At 38.6% G+C, this 15,863-nt stretch overlaps 1 protein-coding gene across 13 annotated transcripts in view; it reads left to right on the top strand.

The window, feature by feature from the left end:
* Positions 1–15,863, top strand: part of LOC111562847 (teneurin-3) — a 391,758-nt gene that overhangs the window by 333,622 nt on the left and 42,273 nt on the right. For 10 of the 13 annotated variants that reach the window (XM_055010067.1, XM_055010068.1, XM_055010071.1 and 7 more), the window contains 3 exons: positions 9,007–9,078; positions 10,493–10,670; positions 11,432–11,452. In XM_055010067.1, the coding sequence (XP_054866042.1) occupies positions 9,007–9,078; positions 10,493–10,670; positions 11,432–11,452 (271 nt within the window). The remainder of the gene's footprint in view (positions 1–9,006; positions 9,079–10,492; positions 10,671–11,431; positions 11,453–15,863) is intronic. The other 3 variants (XM_055010078.1, XM_055010072.1, XM_055010069.1) reach the window with 1 other exon arrangement.

The following is a 15,863-nucleotide window of genomic DNA, read 5'->3' as shown; positions in this document are numbered from 1 at the left end:
GTCCCTTTGAGACTAAAATGCACTGTGTGAACATGAGAATAATCCCGTCTGTGTGTGTTTGAAGGGAGAGCCCAACACTCCTGCAGTGTTCTCCTTTTAGTTTGTCTTGCAGCTTCACTAATGATGTGCATGGGATGATGCGTTAGATTTGGAATAGCGTGCCTGTATCTGTGAGCGCTGACTTCTAATTGTTTTGTAGTCTCCACTGAGGCAATTTTCCATGATTTTATTGATTCGCGTTGTGTTTTAGGTTTTGACAGGAAAAACCAGTGAATTTACTGTTTAGTGAAATGTGTCTTACTCACATCTGAGTTTTATTTTTATAATATTCTGTAGTTACAAATGACAGTTCGGCAGCTGGAAGGCATGTTTAGACTTGAGTTTGTAAATCAGTTGGTTGTGGAGCACAGACAGGGATTGCTGTTGTACTGTATGATAGCCATCCTAAACTATGCACTGTGGAGAGGACATAAGCAGTTTATTGTGTCCACAACCATCTTAAAGGCATTAATCCTCCTACACAACTGAGCATTAGAACATGATGGAGAAGGCAGCCGCTGTCTGTCCTAAACTACACCCACTACTACCTACGACCTTAGTTTCTCAGCCCAACAGGTGCTCCTGCCTGGGTCAACTTTATCACAGGAAAGATGCTGGTGTCAGGCTGGGAGATTTAATTAAGCCACAGCCTTGATGTGGCCTGCATACTTTGTACAAGTAAAAAATCACTAGCAGTCTCTATGCATGTCTTTTCCTGTGCTGTCAGTGTCATCTGTCATGTTAACATTTGTCATAGTTGCAGTATTCACTTAACGATTGTACAACAATTCCATCCCAGCTTACATTAGATTACATTAGGTTTGAATCTTTAATTAACTTGTATATCTTATTTAGTTATTTAGAATTATTTACCTAATCAGTCGTTTGTTCAGATGTCCTTGGTTCACGTAACATATAGTGTAGTCATAAAACATTCATACTTCGATACGCTGGATGTGTTAAAAAAAATTGACACAGTAAGAATAGTATATATATACACATATATTACAATTAGGTTCAAGGTTTATTCAGATTATTCTAATGTACTCTTTAACATGGGGCATCAATATTTTGTAGCTAAGATTTACACAGAAAATGTTGTAATTTTCATGTTTTACAGCTGAGGAGGTATATCAATCACTTCATGGATCAATGTATTATTGTATATGAGGAAGCCAGAAATAACCTCAGACACCACCCTAATGAATGCAAGACAGTCAAAAATGTTTGTCAAATTAAGTGTGGTATCCAGGAGAAGTGTTTTACACCTTTTTGTGTTGATGGAAAGAGAGATGCACCAACAACAATAGAAATAGGGACAGCAACAAATTAGATGAGCAGGATTTCATAAGAGATTAGGAAAACCAGAAAAATGCTACAAAGAGAGAGTAATAAGAAAGGGGGGAGGCTTGTCCACACACACACACACACACACACACACAGACACACACACACACACACACAGACCTGTGTTATGTGATCTGTGAGCGCTGAGTAGTGAGCACTGCTGAACAACTCCGATAAGACTAGATGAAAGAGAGAGTGTGCGTGGAGAGGTTTCAGGAGCAGAGGGTTGACAGTCGGTCTGCTTCCTTGTGCATGCATTGTGAGGATGTTTTGCTGTGTGTGTGTGTGTGTGTGTGTGTGCGTGCGTGCGTGCGTGCGTGCGTGCATGTGTGTGTGCGCACACAGAGAGGGAGACTGAGGGTGAATGAGTGTGTCAGCTCAGTAAAGCTTTGCACTCTGTTATTCAGACATGTAGCAGCTCGGCCACCACTAGAGTGCCTTAGTGTTTTGCTCCAGAGAACATGAGAAAGTTGCTTTTTTCCAAATCAATTGAACATGATTGCACTTTATACAACTTTGTATTTGGGCCTGTTTTCCCAACCATTGTCTGTACACAAATCCTAAGTTTAGTTCGTTTAGTTTCATTTTTTTTTTTTTGGATTTTACTGTAAGAAAACAAGATTAAACCCCATTTATGTTGTTCTGTCTAATAACATTGCCTGAAAGAAATGCGTTTCAGGTGAGAAGTATTGTCTTAGCGTCAAATCCTGTTTTTTTTTTTTTTTTTTTTTTCTGTTAAACTCCACTACTAACTTTTGTACATAGGAGAGTCACTGTTCGTATGAAAAAATAGAATCTATCTCATGACTATTGCTTAAATTAGGAAAATACAGTTAATTTAATTCCAAGGACATCTTCCAGGCACAATGATAACATGTTGTGATGAGTTATGTCAAATGCAGAACAATGCAGAAATTTTTCATTTTTACATTTTTAAACCTCTAAAAACTCTTTTTGAAATGTGTTTCACAGTACTCTACTAATCAATTTTAGACTGATATTTCACAGTGCTGGATGTATCTCGGGCTGCTCTATAGCTTGGTGGTTTGCACGTTCGCCTTGCAGCTACAAGGGCCTTCCTTTTCTTTCAGTTCTCTGGCTGTCCAAAAACACAGTCCAAAATCATGGTCAGGTTAATTGGTAACTCTAAATGGTCCATAGGTGTGAATGCAAGTGTGCTTGTTTGTCTCTATGTGTAGCCCTGTGATAGACTGGTGACTTTTCCAGGGTGTCCCCTGCCTTCACTCTAAGTTAGCTGGGATAGACTCAGCCCCCTGCAACCTTAATGAGGATAAAGTGGTGTATAGATAATAGATGGGTGGATGTATCTCCCTACAAGTTGCTCACAGCTTGAGCCTCTGTTTAATTCATATCAATACCTGTCTCCTTTTTGTTCTCTGTGAACACAGCCTGCAGTTCGGGAATGTTCTCCCTGAATTTTTTTTATGCGACTGTGGGTATGCAGAATGCTTAGTTAAATTTTTGCTTTTCTATCTGTTCAATTTAAATGTTTGAAGAATGAAACAATAAATCTATGTACAAATTTTTAAAAAGAATGAAAAAACTGACGTCAAGTAAAAAAAAAGCAAAAAATAAATCTTCACATTTTCTGCAGTTCATTTCAGTTTTACCTATCAACAGAAGAGAGGAACTAAAAAAAATTATTAATGGTGAATGATAAATTCAAGCTTAAAAAATGTGATTTTCAAACCTGAGGGATGAACATTTGTTCATTTGCCCTTTGTCATTAGGAAGTATCTTTTCAAGTGGGACCCAGGTGTATTTCACAGATTGGCTCATGGTCGTTCTTCACACTGATCTCCAGACCTACAGTCACTTTCCAACTTACTGCTTGTATTATACATCCTGTACGCCTAAATGTAAAACATCGTTGGACTGCCTTTCACCCTTGTTTATATTGTATGTGAATGTGCTGCCGTGTTTTTCACTACATGCAAAAGCAAGAGCCTTTTAGCAATTAGATAGGAACTGTTAGTACATTTACACTTACACAGCTGTGAACAAAAGTTTGCACACGCAAAGACCTCATTGAATCAATCAAACACATTCATTAAGGCCACTAGCTGAATAAAAAACAATCAAGAATTTTGATTCTTTCATAAATTTATTGTAGATCTTCTAGAAATATGACAAAATATTCTGGGTCAATAATATACATACAGAAAATTGAATTATCAGTCTTTAAAGACTGACTGTTTCCTCCAGAAACAAAACCTAAATAGGTTTTGTTTCTGGAGGAAGGTCTTCCTTCTTGCATGGCAGCCTCTTAGCTCATGGTGACGTAAAACACTGTGGACACTGACACCTGTGTTCCAGCAGCTTCTGTTTCATTGCAGATCTGCTTTTCAGTGACTCTTGGTTGACACTTGACCATCCTGACCAATTGTCTCTCAACAGCAGGTGATAGTCTGGCTTCCAGAGGACTTATAATAGATCTGTGAAAGAGTCTAAATTCTGGTTTTGTTTTTTTGTGACATTGCCACATGTTTATCAAAGAATCCATAATAAAAAATAGCCGTAAGAGTCACTGAAGACATGAGATGGTATACATGATTTTTACAAGAAAACTTTTCTTAGCGACTGTACATGAGAGTATCAGTGCGCTGCTGTTGATTTTACTGTGCCATAAGCATTGTATGTGTGTTTATGCTAGAGCCCTCACACACAAATCTGGCAGCTGCTTGAGCACTGTTTGGTTGACCACACCTGAAGCTTTAGCAACGCAGTTCTGCTGTTATGGGCAGCTGGTCAGTTGATCTAGCAGCAAAGGTAGTCAGTGACGGAGCAGTCAGGTAAACAAAACTATGTTTTACCATTATGGTGCGTTATTTTCATTATATATCCCTCTGCATCTTCCTTTCTTCTTTCACAAGCATTACAAGAGAGGGTTTTGAGATTGTCAAGTTAACTCATTTGCACACATGTAGAAAGCCGTGTGAGAAAGCCCTACTGCCCTCTCTTTTAACACAGCAGGAGAATTCAATATTCCCTTTCTCACTCAATCCATCACCCCCCCATTAGCGCACACACTCACATGCAGCCTTTTTTTCCCAGTCAACCAACTCGTTGCTTGTGTAGACCACAGCACAGCATGTTGGAACCCTGCTGGCTCGGCCTCTGTTGATCGATCAACACCTGCTAATAGAGGGAGAGATGAAAGAGAGAGAGGGAGGGAAGGAAGGAAGGAAGGAAGGAGAAGGAGAGGGATAGCTGGATGGGAAAGGGCCTGACTGATATGGGATTTGAGGGCAGATAGTAAAATGTCATGCTGTGTTTGAAAAACTTAAATTGACCCTGTATATGACAGAAAGTTCCAGAAATATGGCTCAGAAAATTCTCTGAAACAGCATTTATACTACATAACACACAGAAGGTTCTTTCTACCTTAAGACAACATAATGATGCATAGTCACAGCTGAATATGTCAAAGGATTGTCTGTTCCGGATGGCTTTGCTCAAAAGGTCAGCTGTCAAAGGGTAACCGTAACCATCCTGGCTTCATCATACGGCTTCCTCATTCTGTCTTTTGCTACAAACTGCACATTTTGGAACAGCTTCTTCTCAAAAACATTCATTATAATGAAAGAGAAGTGACAAAAGTAGCTTTGAAGAATGCATAAAAAGAGTTTGAGATAGAAATGTAAACTATAGCTGGGTTTGCATCCAAATGTAGCAAAAATTGAAACTGAATGTTGAATGCTTTTAAACCCACTATCATTATGCAAATATTAGAGGAGTTGGCTCTCCAAAATAAATAGCCGGTGGAGCGAATTCACCAGTTGGGTGCCAAGTTTCACTCCCTTTCTTCATGTATTCCACAGTTCATTTCCGAAGTCTGTCTATTTCTTTATTGCCATTAGCTCATTATCCACAGCTGCTGCTCCAGAATTGGAATGCAGTGGTGGAAACTGATCCATGATCTTAGGTTTTTTAGTCATTATTCGGAGCTCATGACTGAAAGTCATCAGACAAGCACATAATTTTACCTACACTGTGGCTTTATCTAATAGCCTTTAATGACAAAGCATAAGTGTGAAGAGTGAAATACACTGTAAATCCAGAAAAGCTTCAAACATGGAAACACAGTGTTTGTGTGTAAACAGAATGTTTTCAGTCCTGCTTTTTAGGCTTTATTTTAGCATATATACAGTACATTTTTATTATATTGCGGTATATACTATCAAGTTAATAAACATTGTATTTTTTAGTTTTTGTTTATCAATGAGGAACATGTTTACAGCAAAACATTCATGATCAATGTGTGTTTTTGTACAACAACTAGAAGCATAGTTAATGTATTTATGGCAAGGCAAGTATTTGGTGACAGCAAAAGACAGTCATCTCATTTAACCTTCTGAATTCCAAAACCCAACAGCAGGTTTGAAAGGCGTGTTATCTATTCAATTTCGCCAAAATGAGAACATTCAATTCCCAGAAATTATTAGAACTTTCTGACAGTCCTTGAACTAATCATGCACAACACTCAATTTTGTCAGGGAAATTATCCAATTCTTGCTTATTGTGATATCTAATCAAAATTTTGGGATTCTACATGACTCAGAAATATGACATTAAACTAAACTGAATTCACTAAAAACAAAAACAAAAACATGTTCCACTAGACAGATAGATAGATAGATAGATAGATAGATAGATAGATAGATAGATAGATAGATAGATAGATAGATAGATAGATAGATAGATAGAACAAGCATAAGGCGGGCTGTATTCCAAGATGGCGTCAGAGTTTTAATAATTCAGTTCACCACAGGAGGTTTCTCTTTGATGTCTCACTTTGAAGAACGAGTACATCCCTCGTTTTTCCTCTGTTCATCCTTTCATCGCTCCTTCACATTCACCTTCTCACAAGTCGGCCTACATACCCCCTTCATCCTCACCCTACCTTACATTGTCTCTTCCCTGTCATGCTCTCGACATCTTCGTAGCCTTTCAATTTAAAGAAATACATCAGAGCTTAAAACAAACACCACACAGTGTCTCCCTCTTTTTTATACAAAGACATTATTGTGGTCAGTGCCACAAAAACAAATATCAATACTGCAGTATCTTCAATATTTCAAGTGACTGAGATAATGCACAGGAACATCTGCGTGACGTACGGGTTAGAAGTCCCTCAGTCCCAGCGGGACACACCAGTGAAGGCAGATGAGAACAACAGAGCTAAGCTTCTGTGGCACTTGTTGTAGACTGACATACAGCTGCTGGCTAACCACCCTGAAATAGTGGTAGTAGACAAGGAGCAGAAGGCAGTTGTGGTAGATGGGGCAATCCCAGCTGACAGTAACATGAAGCAGGAAAAATAAGTGGAACAGATGTGCAAGGTGATGTCCACAGTGGTCCCAGTAGTAATAGGAGCATTAGGGGCTGTCACCCTCAGACTACAAGAGTGGCTCCATCGGATTCCAGCAACAACTTATGTGTTCTCTCTTAAGATACTGTGCCGAACCCTCAAACTCCCAGGCCCCTGGGAGAGGACCTGCACTTGAGGAAAACCGGTATTCCGACTGTGGGGACTGAGAGGGAGATTTTTTTTCTGTGTCTTCTAAGACACAGTCTGGTGTTACATGAAGAGAAGAATGAGCAGCAGACACAGTGACAGACTCCATGATTATGAGATCAGGGCATTGCAGGGGGAATACAAGCTGCTGAACGACTCTTTGTCCTTCTTATGGCTGAGGCTAAATCTGGGTCTTTATTTTCTAAACAAGTTGTGTGAGACTTTTTTGTCTGGATTATGCCAATCTTATGTACATGAATGCTTCTGCTAAATGTCTTTGAATGGTTGACACTGTTCACCATGCTTCTTTGAGGTTTATTATGAATTGTAAAGTGTCGATACACCGCTGAGAGTTAGATTCTCGGGTGAGATGGCCTGCTTTAGCCACCAGAAGGATCTGTCATTGGTATACTTTCATATATAAGGCATTACTTGGACGACTGCCCACCTACATTTGTTCTCTAACTGCACTGAAAAGTTCCGATCTTCACTCTCTGCATTCACAAGATCATTTGTTGCTTTCTGTTCCATATGCTTGTACTGAATTGGGAAAAATGCTTTTGTTTCCTCTGCACCTTTTGCATGGAATATGTTGCAGAAAGACTGGAAACTGACCGAGTTAATCTCCTTGAGCACTTTAAAATCTAAACTACGAGTTCTTGAGGCCAGCTCCACAGCATGCATTTGTTCATCATAACTTGCTTGTAAATTTAATCTTTTTTGTTTGTTTTTTTCCCACGTTTTAATTGTGTTTTAACTGTGTAATGTTGTAATTGTGTTTTGTATTTACTGCTGCCTATCTTTGCCAGGACTCCCTTGAAAAAGAGGTTCTTAATCTCAATGGGATTTCTCTTGGTTAAATCAAGGTTAATAAAAAATAATTAAAATTACAAATATTCACCTGTTGTGAAAAATATACCCGACTCCAAAAAATGGCACTACAAATGTCATCAAAATATATTTCCAAAACGCTTGAATTTTTTCTTCATTTATTTTCAGTGGAAGTTTGTTTTGCCTGGACTAAAGACAAATTAAATGAATAGTGAGATATACAGCGTAAAACATTTAGCTGATAGCAGGTTTTCCATGTAAATGCAGTTTATTAATGCTGTAGTAATTAGAGTGCAGATCATTTTCATCAACAAAAGTGAAACACACACTCTGAGTGACAGCAGCAGCATTCCTTTCATCTTACATGCTGTATCGTCTTCCAGGACCCCCGTGGTGAAAGCCAGAGAACCTGTCACATATTTCAACACAAGCACATCCACAAATCTGAGCACATACACTTGTTGTGTTAAAAGGAGCTGGCTGGGGTTATTTGGTACCAGAGGGAGCGGACACATGCCCATGTACACAAGCATGCCCTTTTGTGTTCATCAGCATCATTAAGCAAACAAGTGAATTCCAGTGTTTTAAGTTTTGGTTTTATCTGACATGCTGCACTGGGGAATGAGGGAATGAGGGTTGGAGAAGCAAATCTGCTTTAAACAATGATTTTTTTTAGTTCACTAGTGCACTGAAAAACTGTTTATGCTTTTAAAAAAACAAAGCAACAGCGTCAAAACATTCAGTGATGTTGATGGACTGGATTAGATGACATCTGGTTGCTTCGTTGCCTGTTTGTTACGTGCACACCTAATAATTAGTTAATGTAGTTAAACTGAATAAAGTAAAACCTTTAGAAGTGATCATCTGTCATGCCAGATAACAACTAGATAACAACTCTACTCGCTGTAGAAATGCCTTGGAGTCTCATGACATAATTCGCTTTCCAACGTGCATTAAAATCCAGTCGAATATCGAATCAATAATAAGATAATTATCCTAACATAATTTGACAACAATGTGAACCCCAATGACAGGGTGCTGATATTTATATCAAAATATTTATTTTTAAGAAAATATCAGTGCCATATCTTGGATTGACAGCTGTGGTAATAAAATCTCTCACATCACATACCCACACTCTGAATCACAACACAGACATTAACGCTAAATAGAACTAGTCGAGTTGTGTTTTCTCTCTGATGCATCTCTATGTGCTTTATATGTCTCTCATCTTTACATCCTGTCTCCAGGTATACTGTACAAGGGTAATGGTGAGAATATCTTCATTTCCCAGCAGCCCCCTGTCATCAGCAGCATCATGGGTAAGTAGGCCACAGATTTAAGTATTATTTGAGCATGCACATTTGTTATTAGTGTTAATCAGGTCATTGCATTGATGCATGAGGCACTGTTCAAAAAAATAAATAGACGCATATACATACATACACACACACAGACACACGTGTGTGTATATATATATATATATATACACTACCGTTCAAAATTTTGGGGTCACCCAGCCAATTTCATGTTTTCCATGAGAACTCACACTTTTATTCATGTGCTGACATAATTGCACAAGGGTTTTCTAATCATCAATTATCCTTTCAACACCATTAGCTAACATAATGTAGCATTAGAACACAGGAGTGATGGTTGCTGGAAATGTTCCTCTGTACCCCTATGTAGATATTCCATTAAAAATCAGCTGTTTCCAGCTAGAATTGTCATTTACCACATTAACAATGTCTAGACTGTGTGTCTGATTCATTTGATGTTATCTTCATATATATATATATATGTACCAGTCAGAAGTTTGGAGACATATCTTCTCATTCAAAAGTGTTAATCTTCAGTATTAATTTACAATGTAGAAAATAGTAGTGTATATGTATTCTTAAGCCTGTAGTCTGAACATGTGTACATTCATGTGTACTCTTATTTTGAGAGGATATAAGATTTCTTGGATAAAAATGCAGTGTTCAGTTTTCTTACATGACAGTATCTAGAGGCTGTCAGAGGAATGTAACTTAGTCTTTTTCTCCTAGTCTTTTCTCATTTCCCTAGTTTGCTGACAAAAACTAAAAACAACTGTACAAACACCAAGGTTGAAAAAGTTGTGAATCAAAGCAGCAAACTGTAAAACAGATGTCTTTTTGGGCTAATTATTTTACTGAAAAATCACTGCCACATACAATATAGTCTCAATCCATGCCTTATAGGAAACAAGTGTTTCCTCATCTGAGTAACTTTCTGTCTGTCACAACACTATTAATATATATATGCAATTGACTGTATGAGATTTAAAGGTATCTTTACCAAATCACCAGGAATTTACTAGAGTCCAAGAAAGAGACACCAATAACTGATTTCTGCTAAACCAACTAGACTAGGCGAGCCTGTACACAGTTTACGGCTACAGGAGTGTTGCCATCTTTTTTCCTTCTCAATCATGCACTGATGGAAAAGCATTTTACAACATTTCCCATTCACTCACACTCACACACCAGGTGCAGCAGGGCTGGCATGCAGGGCACTTGTCTGCCATCGAGGGCAACTTGTTTTGAACAAGAACACTGAAGCCAGGGATTGACCCGAGCAGAATATTTGTCTATATTGTGAAGAACATATAGGTTAAAACTCAGTTTTGATCCAATGCTGAAAAGATTTTCACCATTTCATAGTAGAAAATAAGTGTTGCAAACAGTAAAACTGGATTTCAACATCACCTCCTAGGAAATGGACGTCGCCGCAGTATCTCCTGCCCCAGCTGTAATGGGCAGGCAGAGGGCAACAAGCTGCTGGCGCCCCTGGCTTTGGCTTGTGGAGCAGATGGCAGCATTTTCGTTGGAGACTTCAACTACATCAGGAGGATCTTCCCCTCTGGGAATGTTACCAGTGTCATGGAGCTGAGGTAAGAGGGGAGGGGGGAGGCTGGCTGCCACTGCTGTTGCTGCTTCTGCTACTGGATCAAGGATTTGAACCTAATCCAGAGAATACATTTTCTAGTGTCACAGAACCCACAGAACTCACACTCCATTTTAAAGCAAAGCTTTGCCAAAACCATTTCATCAAGGTTTCGCCAAGGTCATTAAATGCATAAATGTTGTTGCATTTGAGTTAAACAAAATAATTGTCAAAATGAACTGATTGACTTGAGAGTTTTTGGTTTTTTAATTAAAACCTAGTCTTTACAACCTCTCTGCCTCAGCTTTTCTGGGCATCTTTCCCACCTGCACTCAACTGTTCATCTCTGCATCATTGCTGTTGGAAGACTTTTAAGCATTAACTGAAAACACAAAAAAGAGATGGATAGATGCGTGGCCAGATTGGACACTTTGCCACCACAGAAATAAACATTTGAGCACTTAGTGTTTAGCCAAAGTGCTAAAAGATGAAATAATGCTCTGAATCTTGAAGGAAGTCTGATTTTGTGTCCGGAATTTATAAGCATGCTTCATCTTGAATGTTCGTTTCTCAGCTTTCCAAATCTAACATCCATCTCAGATCTTCTCTCTAACTGATTTCTGTGAAACAGGATTCAATTTTTACTTGTGGCTTCTCTTCCAGTAATTGTTACTTCTGATTTTCATCTAAATACCTATCAAGAATCAATCTGTCTACTAACTCTTGTTTCTTTTCTGTTTTCTTGCCTTTGCTTGCACTGTATTAAAGAAACAAAGATTTCCGACATAGGTAAGAGTCACTAACCCTTTGGAAGTTTTGACCTTCTTTTCATTCCACTCCCAATTTAAGTTTAAACTCTGGATTTTAGGCTTTATTTGTTATTTTTTGTGTGGCTTTCATTCATGTCTGTCGTGATAACATTTTTGCTTAAACAAGTAACTGATGAATAAACTAAAGAAAAACTAAAGTAACTAAAGAAAAGTCAAGCGTGGGTGAGAAAGTAGCCTTGACATTTGGTACCATCAGAATAAAAACCCACTCATCTTACTTTTTTGCCTACTTCCTTTTTGTCTCTTTCACTCTCCTTTCCTTTCGCTGTCTAATCTTGACACGTGTTCACACAAAGTCGAGCCTATTCTTCTGCTGTCAGCTCAGATGAACAGCACAATCATCACTTTAGCAGCAGCCCCCAGCAAGGAGACCCTGCAAGGAGAGAGGTTGGCGTCAGGGGGTGGAAATGGTGTTGGGCGAGGTTACTCGTCTTATTTTTTCTCTCTGTTTTATATTCCAGTCTCTTTATCCCTCTCTCTCTCAGATGCATTGCTTTACATTCTTTCACGGTCATCCATAGTTGTTTAAGACATACAAGCAAATATTTTTTCCACATAAACTTAACGTAATCATAACATAGTCATAGTTTACACAATTAAAACAATATATGTAAGATAAATGAATTAAAGTGACATTTTGGATGAAATTTTTTTTCTGGATGCTGTGAAAATTTAAACATGTCTTGTCATGACTTGTGTCATTTCTGACCTTCCATGAAAATGTCATCCAAATCCGATAGTCCGTTTCTGAGTAATGTTGCTAACAGACAGACAAACCAACATTGTTCGTCACATTACTCGGTCGCGTTCCTTGGCGGATTAATAATTGCTATTGGAACCAAAAAAGAAAGATCAGCAGTTTTAGTCAGGGTTATAAACTCACAACTAATTTTTTTCCACATTATGACAATTCTACCTCCAAAAGAATGTTTTAACAATTAAAGGCCTTGTAACTCAGCAGGACTTAGAAAAGGCTCAATTACTTTACTGCTGTCTTTGCACGTCTCTGAAAAACATTGATGAGGCGTGATTCAGAATACTGGTGTTGGGCATCACAAAGACCTGGAAAGTTGACCACATCACTACTAGAGCTTTCTACTGGCCTCCTGCATGCCAAAGACCTGGCTCTAAAATTCTATAAAGCAGTGAAAGGTACAGGATTGAAACAAGTATCTAATCTCCAGAACTGTCAGGTGGTCTGGGACCGATCTGCTTACTGTTACCAGAATAGGCTAAAAATGGGCAATTTTCGGTTTTTATGGCCCACAAATAGAGAACAAACTTCCAAAAAACTTGAGGTTTGCTCTCTAAATCAGCCATTTTTAATCTGGGCTTGAGGTGTTTTGTTTTTTATGATATCATTATTATGTTACTACAATGACAAAGTCTATAACAAAGTACTGCTTTTACCTAAAACATAATCTGTCACTCAACCTAATCAGGTATTTTTTGTTTCCAAATTTAACCAAACATTGTCACCTCCAAAAGCAGATTCATGATTTAACTATTTTTTATCATATATTGAAACATATGATATCCTATTGATATGTGGCATTGAAGCAAAAAAAAAAAAACACCTGTTTTTCCGACTAGTCATTTTTGAGGTCTGGAGGACTCACCACTAATCTACCGCTAATTTACACTACCAGTCAGAAGTTTGGACACACCTTCTCATTCAATAGTTATTCATGATTTTCATGACTATTTACATTGTAGATTTTCACTGAAGACATCAAATATGAATGAACATATACAGAATGATGTAGTAAACAAAAAAGTGTGAAATAAGTTAAAGCATGTTTTATAATTTAGATTTTTCAAACATCCACCCTTTGCTTTGATTACTGCTTTGTACAAACTTGACATTCTCTGGATGAGCTTCATGAGGTAGTCTCCTGAAATAGTTTTCCAACAGTCTTGAAGGAGTTTCCAGAGATGCGGAGAACTTGTTGGCTCCTTTTGCCTTCACTCTGCGGTCTAAAACCATGTAGATTGGGTTTGGGTCAGGTGACTGTGGAGGCCAGGTCATCTGACCTAAGCAGCACTCCATCACTCTCCATCTTGGTCAAATAGTCCTTCCACAGCCTGGAGGTGTGTTTGGGGTCATTGTCCTGTTGAAAAATAAATGATGGTCCAACTAAACACAAACCAGATGGGATGGCATGTCACTGCAGGATGCTGTGGTAGCCATGCTGGTTCAGTGTGCCTTCAGTTTGGAATAAATCCCCAACAGTGTCACCAGCAAAGCACCTTCACACCATCACACCTCCTCCTCCATGCTTCACAATGGGAACCATGAATGCAGAGACCATTCATTCACCTATTCTGTGTCACACAAAGACACGGTAGGTGGAACCAAAGATCTCACATTTGGACTCAACAGACCAAAGCACAGATTTTCACTGGTCTAATGTCCATTCCTTGCATTTCTTGATCCAAACATCTCTTCTGCTTGTTGCTTTTCCTTATTAGTGGTTTCTTAGCAGCTATTTGACCATAAAGGCCTGATTGGTGCAGTCTCTCCTGAACAGTTGATGTAGAGATGTGTCTGCTACTAGAACTCCGTGTGGCATTTATCTGGGCTCTAATCTGAGCTGCTGTTAACTTGCCATTTTTGAAGCCAGAAGTCAGATGAACTTATCCTCAGCAGCAGAGGTGACTCTTGGTCTTCCTTTCCTGGGGCGTTCCTCATGTTTTGTCATAGCGTCTAATGGTTTATGCGACTGCATTTGGAGATGCATTCAAAGTTTTTGCAATCTTCCGGACTGACTGACCTTCAGTTCGAAAGTAATAATTGACTGTTGTTTCTCTTTACTTAGCTGATTGGTTCTTTCCATAATATGGATTCTAACAGCTGTCAAATAGGGCTGTCAACTCTGTACCAACCTGACTTCTGTACAACACAGCTGATGGTCCCAACCTCATTAAGAAGGCCAGAAATTCCACAAATGAACCTTTACAAGGCACATCTGTGAAGTGAAAACTATTTCAGGTGACTACATCATGAAGCTCACTGAGAGAAGGCCAAGGGTTGACAAAGCTGTCATTAAAGCAAAAATATAAAACATATTCAGAGTTATTTGACCATTGTTTGCTTGCTACATAATTTCATGTATCTTGTTTTATAGTTTGGATGTCTTCTGTATGTATCTACAATGTCGAAAATAGTAAAAATAAAGAAAAACATTGAATAAAAGATGTGTCCAAACTTTTGACTGGTAGTGTATGTATCATCAACTGACATAAGTGTATGAAAAATACTGTACAAATAAATTTCCCAGCCCTAATCCCAGCATTACATCGACTATTCCAGCTTCCTCAGCATACCGATGCCAACTCTGTGATTCAGGCTGACAATTTGCTGCTGTCTCATCCCTTCATTCTGTCATTCCTCCCTTCTCAAATTGTACTTTATCCAAGTCTGTCTTCTTTTATATCTACGAATCAACATCCACACAGCAGTGCCATACCTCTAGCTTCTTTTTAATTGACAACACAGTGTTTTGAGTCACTCTTCTGTTTATAGTTTTTAATTATATTTCACTTTTTAATTAAAACAGTTTCTTCTGAGAATCATCTTTGTCACTAAGTTTTTTTCCTACCTTCGGCTCTGACTTCATGTTTAGTTATTCACAGTGTGTTTTCTTATTATCCGCCCTACCATTTCTCACTTCCCGTTGCCTCTCTTGCTTAAATCCTTCTTTTCCTCATTTCATATTTTCCCCGCAATTTTCCTATTCTTGCCTGATTTCTTCCTTCTTTCTGTCTTTATTCTGTCCTGTGCCCTGCATCCTCTCCTCATTCTATGATTGTCTTCGTTTCTCCTTACTACTTCCCCTTTTTATCTCCTTTTATCGTCCTTTTGTCTGTCTACTGCTGTCCTTGCTTCTTTCTATATCTTGTTCAGTCACATCTTTTAATATGCCCTGGCATGTTTAGATGATCAAATGCCATCCACATGTCAAGTTCTACCTCGGGCTGTGTTTCTGCATTCAGCTGAACACAGACACACACTCTGAGGCATGTCTTAAATAGGCCTTGTCATCAAAAACATCCTCACAAGTTCTTCTGTTGGCACGTGGGAATATAAAGCTGAAAACTGAACCTCATTAAACGTTTAGAAATTATAAAAGTGGAGCCTGAGTCGTCAGGATGCCATTGTGTTTAATTAATAGGATGAGTCTTGCAGGCAGGTGGAAATAGCTTTCATGCTACACTCTGTCAAAATGACCAGGTCGGTTGATTTTCTGAGTTTAATGTAGTTCTTCCTGACAGTGCTGTATTTCTGGCTTTGCCTTCTCCGTTGTGTGGTCTGTCTGAAGCTTTGGAATATGTCAGTGGTGTTGCTTTGACTCTTCCAAATGTTTTAC

The sequence above is a fragment of the Amphiprion ocellaris genome, chromosome 4 (genome assembly GCF_022539595.1).
Source record: "Amphiprion ocellaris isolate individual 3 ecotype Okinawa chromosome 4, ASM2253959v1, whole genome shotgun sequence".
NCBI lineage: Eukaryota > Metazoa > Chordata > Actinopteri > Pomacentridae > Amphiprion > Amphiprion ocellaris.
The sequence above is the reverse complement of the archived record's forward strand: the minus strand, read 5'-3'. Positions and strand labels throughout refer to the sequence as shown.